A 6,149-nucleotide genomic window follows, 5' to 3' on the forward strand; every position below is an offset into this window, starting at 1 on the left:
AATAAGGTAATATTCTTAGCATAAAAATTATTATTTTTTCGTAGATGACCCAAATAAGATCTCTGTTTCACAAAATACGACATATGAGACCGTCTCATACAAATTTTTGTCATTAAGAAAAGGTCTTTTAAATTTGCACATCTTGAGATCTGTTCCTTTAAAATAGCTAACATGATATCGTGATTTGTTGTTGTAGAACCAAATTTATGGATGTGACATCCGATCACTACTTCGAAATAATAAAATAAAATAAAATAAAATAAAAAGCAATTTTAGAGCACCATTTGGATAATATTTTCTTATTATTCTTGTCATCTCGTAGTTCCAGATCAGGAAAAAATTAGCCAAATTCATCAACTAAATTATTCATTTCAGATTTTTGGTCATTTAAATTATTCATTTCAGATTTTGGTCATTCGGATAAATTTTAGTCACATATAATTTAGCGGAGTGCAGACGTGTCATTAAAAATTACTGACATAGTATTAAAACTTGATGACACGAAATCAAAAATTACTTACATGTTCGATTCTATATAAGTATTCAAATGAAGAAAAAAATCCCAAAAACAACATAATCTAATTCACAAAACCACAACCCAACTTCGACCACTCATAATACCAAAACAAAGAATAGACAAATTTAGGGAATCATTTAGGAAATATTCCATATCCAATTCTACACGCTCGCAACTGCACAATAGATTTTTTAAACTATGTTCGGTATTCGCTCGTTTTACGATAATGATTAAATTTCTTATAAATTAATTTAAGTACTTATAACGAGACGAATATACTAATTTTTTTTTTAAATAAAACTTGCCTCCAAATTAAAATGTGGCTAGGAAATTTTTTTATTTAAAAAACAGATCTGAAATATACATATGGTCGATGAAAAAAGGTTCCCGTATATTTAGATTTATTTGTGTGTGAAGTTGAAATTCCTTGTGCAGTGGAAGAACCTCCCAATTATGTCGGATGTCCAAATCTGTCATCGTGCCTTCTAAGTAGTTGAAACGATTTACGTAAATGCTTTGATTTTCAAACAATCATTATTTAATTATTTACGTAACAGCGATTGAGTTATTACCAGCTATAATCGGCGCCAATAGTAACTAAAGAGCACTGCCTCCACATGATTTGGATAGACAAGATTTACACACATATGTGATTTTAAAAAAAATTAGTGGACCCCGTGTAGTATGTGTAGGCTAAATTTGAACTCTTGATTCTATCATGTGGGTAGTGCCCCTATATGTAGGATGTAATCAACCCCTAAAATACATGTTAAATCACTTTAAATATATTATTTTATTATTATATAATATAGATAAATGATGTAATTGTTCGTGAGCATATGGGAAATTGTTGCACAATAGACATGGGGTTTTATGGTTTTCATCTATATTTTATACGTTTAACTAAGATTTGAAAATTTTGAAAAAAATAAATCAAGTCATCGACGGAAACGGAAAGAGAGGGATTCGAACTCTCGACATGGGATCTTCTCTGTTTTTAATAGTTGTTGCTGGTGAGCTGAAGGCTGGGCTAGGGGGTAGGTAGTCCGATCATCCGAAGAATGATGATCCAAGATTTCTTAAAGTGTTGAAGAGAGGCAATGTTACTCCTGATTAATGTTTCGGTCTTAAATTCTCGAAGAGATATTTGTAGTGACTCTAGAGTATTCGTGGTTGACGTTCTGATAAAAATATTCTTATTATTGCTTCGACTCATGTTTCACAAAAAATAGATCCGTTCTTATTTAAAAAATATATAAATATATAATCTTTAAAAATATATATATGTATCTTGCTATTTAATTAAAAATGTACTACCTTTAAAAACCGATTCTTAATTAACCGGTGAAGTTCATAATAAAGTTACAATAATATCCATTATTTTCTTATTGCACAAAAAAAATGTGATGCTTATATGTAATTTCACTCTTATTATCCTAAAATAATTTTTTTTTTAAATCTTACTTGTATATTCGAATTCAATCATATTTTTATCTATATTTTAAAATTTTTAAATAGTCCATTACTTCTAAAAAAATATAAAAAATCATTACTTTAAAAATAACAAAAATGATCATATTTAGATAATTTTTCAACAAATGTTTCATAATCTTAAAAAAAAGTTCAATCTATAATATAATATTTTTAAAATTTGAAAAAACTAAAAAATCTATATTATAGACAAAAATATATATTTACCAAAATTTTAAAACTAAATAACTAACACGTATATTCAAAATATCAATTATATATTTTTTAAAAATGAAAAAATTAAATTAAGTACATTTTAATACTTCTAAAATATTATATTTTTTTAAAAAAAACACGAGTATACGCCAGAATAGCTCAAGACCGGTGTTGGCACGTTCGAAATAATTTTTTTAAAAAAAAATTTAAGGCAAAAAAAATGTAAATAAATAAAAGAAAAGCATCCGAGCATAATAGAACGAGTTTCGTAAACCATACAAGTATACAACTATAAAGCTTCCTCTGCCTCACACTAAATCTTACTAACGAAATCAAGATTTCATCAATGGCGAAAACCGCCACCGGCACCTTCATCGTCCTCCTCCTCACCGCCACCCACCTGTATCAGACCTCCGCCGCTAGCCCAATAAAGACGGTGGTGATACTAATAATGGAGAACCGCTCATTCGACCACATGTTAGGATGGATGAAGAAGCTCAACCCTGAAATCAATGGGGTCGATGGCTCTGAGTCCAATCCTCTCAACACAACTGATCCGAATTCAGCTAAGATTTTCTTCGGAAATCAATCCCATTTCGTCGACCCCGATCCGGGCCACTCATTTCAGGCCATTAGAGAGCAGATTTTTGGATCAACTGACACTTCTGCCGACCCGCCTCCCATGAATGGGTTTGCTCAACAAGCTTTATCCATGGATCCTAAAATGCCACAGAGTGTCATGAATGGATTTTTTCCCGAGAAGGTTACTCTTTTCGTTACTTTTTTGTCTGTTGTGTGTGTGGTTCTATATTTCCCGTCTTTGATTGAAAATAAACTTGTCGGAGAACAGCTGGCTGGTTTTTGTATGAAATTTTTGATTTTTTCTGTTGACTTTTTTGTTTTCTCATGTGGGCATTTCCGTTTGTGGGCAATAATTGATTTAAAACTTTGAAGTTAAACCAAAGTTGCCAGCTTTTAATGCCCTGCATTCGCCAATGATGTTGCTTTTTGCTATTTGTTTGCACTTTCTTTAAGATCAACGAGGAGGCAAGTGGTAAATGGTAATGTTGCTTTTTGTCCTTTTCTCTTCTGTATAAAAATATCTTTCACACTGAATATCTTAGTGGAATGTCAGGGTGGACGAGAATTAAGTACAGAATTTTTATGAACATTGAATTATATATTTTTTATTGGAGTGAACCTGATGAGTGAAATTCTGCATTCAGGTTGCTGTGTACGAGTCGTTAGTATCTGAATTTGCAGTGGTGGATAGGTGGTTTGCCTCCATACCAGCATCTACCCAGCCAAACCGTCTATATGTCCATTCGGGCACCTCCCATGGCGCCACGTCTAACGTGCCAGCACAGCTCGCAAAAGGCTTCCCGCAACGCACCATATTTGATGATCTTTATGATGCCGGGATATCATTTGGAATCTACTTCCAAAACATTCCAGCCACACTCTTCTACAGAAACTTGAGAAAACTCAAATATCTTACGAAGTTTCATCCCTACGACTTGACGTTCAAGAATGATGCCAAAAACGGAAATTTACCGGGCTACGTCGTTGTCGAGCAACGATACACAGATTCAAAGATTGAGCCTGCTAACGATGATCATCCATCGCATGATGTGTATCAGGGGCAGATGTTTGTGAAGGAGGTGTATGAGACACTTAGGGCCAGTCCTCAGTGGAATGAAACTCTGTTTGTGATTACATATGATGAACACGGAGGATTCTATGATCATGTTCCGACGCCGAATCATGGGATTCCGAGCCCGGATGGGATCGTGGGGCCTGAGCCATTTTTCTTCAATTTTGACAGATTGGGAGTTCGAGTTCCTGCCATCCTTATTTCTCCTTGGATTGAAAAGGGCACTGGTGAGTTTAGTCTGTTTCTCGTTAGTACTACTTTGAAGGTCGTTCTTGAATTGAATACAATTCTAGATTGTGATTTTTTGTTCTGATCATGGAAAATGATCCTCTTCACCATCATCTCTCGCACAATATTCAAAAAGAACATAAGAAGAAGAGGTTAAAGAGCAAAATATCCTTCCATATTCTTGACATTACGTCAATCAGCGTTTGACAGAACAGTCTTCTAAATATAAATGACGAAACTCATAACTGTGTTCGTATTGGTGTTTCTCTAGTTTCAAAAGTCTGTCTTACACTCAGATTATTGTGATAATGGTGCAGTTGTTCATGGTCCCAACGGCTCTCCTTACGCAACTTCGGAATACGAGCATTCTTCTATTCCGGCTACAGTAAGGAAGATATTTAACTTGTCGTCGCCTCCTCTAACGAATAGAGAAAAATGGGCCGGCACATTTGAAGGCATTCTCAACAAGCGCCGCAGTCCAAGAACAGATTGCCCAGGTTGCAAAATGTTTAGATTCATTACAACCTTAAATTTCCGTAATTACGTTCTAAATTTTCTGGAAGCTACTGTTTTGATGCTCTTTGTTGGGTAGTGAAACTGCCCACTCCAGTTAAGATCAGGGAAGGAGAAGCAAATGAAGATGCCAAAATAAGTGAATTTCAGCAGGAACTGATACAACTTGCAGCTGTATTGAGAGGAGATAATATCCTGACGAGCAATCTTGGCATTTTTGGGAAAGAAATGACGGTTAGGGAAGCTAAAAAATACATGGAAGACTCCGTCCAAAGCTTCTTAGAAGCAGGATTTGCAGCTCTAAAGTTAGGAGTTGATGATGAACAAACTGTGAAAATGAGGCCCTCCCTTTCAACAAGACTGTCCAAGCCGTAAACTGATTTATTCTTGGATCAACACAAATGACTTCTATTATTGTAATGTATGGAATGTAACCACCGCATGTCACGCTTTAAATCTTCATTTATATTTGTGATACCTCTTGTCCGATATGGTGAAAATTAAAGATTTAAAATGAGTTTATAACGGGCTACAATAGACTGCTATAACAACTTGGGTTAATCATTTTCATAAAACGATGACAAATGCGAAGTAGTTGCTATAGAGATCCATTGTGCATTCATGCAGTCGCGGGCCCAAGGCTCGGGTTGTGACAGAATGATATCAGAGATGGTACGGCCAAATAAAACCGGGAAATAAGTGCTATGCGGGACAAAGTGATACGTGCATGAGAGCCATATTTTAAACCCGTGGGGCTAAGTGCTACATGACAGGAGCCACTCCTTGAACCTGTAGGAGCCACCTCTAGATTCTCGACGCTGATTGATCGAGGGATCAGGCCACAACGAGGACGTCGCATTCTGAAGGAGGGGTGATTGTGATACCCTTGCCCATATGGTAAAAATTAATGATTTAAAATGAGTTTATAATGAATTTCTATAGCAACTTGAATTAATTATTTTCGTAAAGCGAAAACCGTGCAGTCACGCAGGCGCGAGCCCGGGGTGTGACAATATCAAATAGGGCTTCATCACCTTCCCCACAATTCTCTTGCTCAAAATCTTCGATTTGTTCCTCGTTCTTATCTAAGGTGAGAGTGTAAGAGTTAATAATTTGTGAAATATTCAGTAAGTGGGGGTAGATCATACACAGAATAACAAAATACACATAAAACCTTGAAAATATGCATGAAACGTAATCACAGGAAAAAAGACAATTTTTGAAAATTTCACCAAACATGACATCATCATAAGATAATCTTGATCATGGACTTGTAATATTAGCATTGAAATTATCTCATATTTCATAGTGTTTTTCTATCATTCCCCTGTATATAATTCGTTTAAGGATTGAGGCCATAAATCGATTATTATTACCATCACATTAGAACCATAAACTTAACATAATTTTGAAAATTTCCCTTGGCCATTTCAAATCAAATCATAGTAGTTCTCGAATTTATAACATGCTTGTGATGAACAATTACATGTAATAGCATTTCGAATGGTTCGAAAGTATAAATATCATAGCCAAATAAATGTTTCGTAATAA

The 6,149-nt window shown here is 34.8% G+C and overlaps 1 protein-coding gene across 1 annotated transcript; it reads left to right on the plus strand.

Moving 5' to 3' along the window:
* Positions 1-2,487: 2,487 nt before the first annotated feature.
* LOC140834124 (non-specific phospholipase C2) lies at positions 2,488-5,102 on the plus strand. Its single transcript, XM_073198782.1, has 4 exons — positions 2,488-2,966; positions 3,430-4,084; positions 4,403-4,582; positions 4,678-5,102. The coding sequence occupies exons 1-4, from the start codon at positions 2,550-2,552 to the stop codon at positions 4,971-4,973; spliced, it is 1,548 nt and encodes a 515-aa protein (XP_073054883.1). The 5' UTR covers positions 2,488-2,549; the 3' UTR covers positions 4,974-5,102.
* The last annotated feature ends 1,047 nt before the right edge of the window (positions 5,103-6,149 follow it).

The sequence above is a fragment of the Primulina eburnea genome, chromosome 6, assembly GCF_022965805.1.
Source record: "Primulina eburnea isolate SZY01 chromosome 6, ASM2296580v1, whole genome shotgun sequence".
NCBI lineage: Eukaryota > Viridiplantae > Streptophyta > Magnoliopsida > Lamiales > Gesneriaceae > Primulina > Primulina eburnea.

Bases quoted from the DNA above. Each gene is read 5' to 3' on its own strand.
- LOC140834124 (XM_073198782.1), top strand. From the start codon at position 2,550: ATGGCGAAAACCGCCACCGGCACCTTCATCGTCCTCCTCCTCACCGCC. The intron at 2,967-3,429 runs GTTACTCTTTTC...TTCTGCATTCAG, and splicing joins ATGGATTTTTTCCCGAGAAG to GTTGCTGTGTACGAGTCGTT. The intron at 4,085-4,402 runs GTGAGTTTAGTC...ATAATGGTGCAG, and splicing joins TTGGATTGAAAAGGGCACTG to TTGTTCATGGTCCCAACGGC.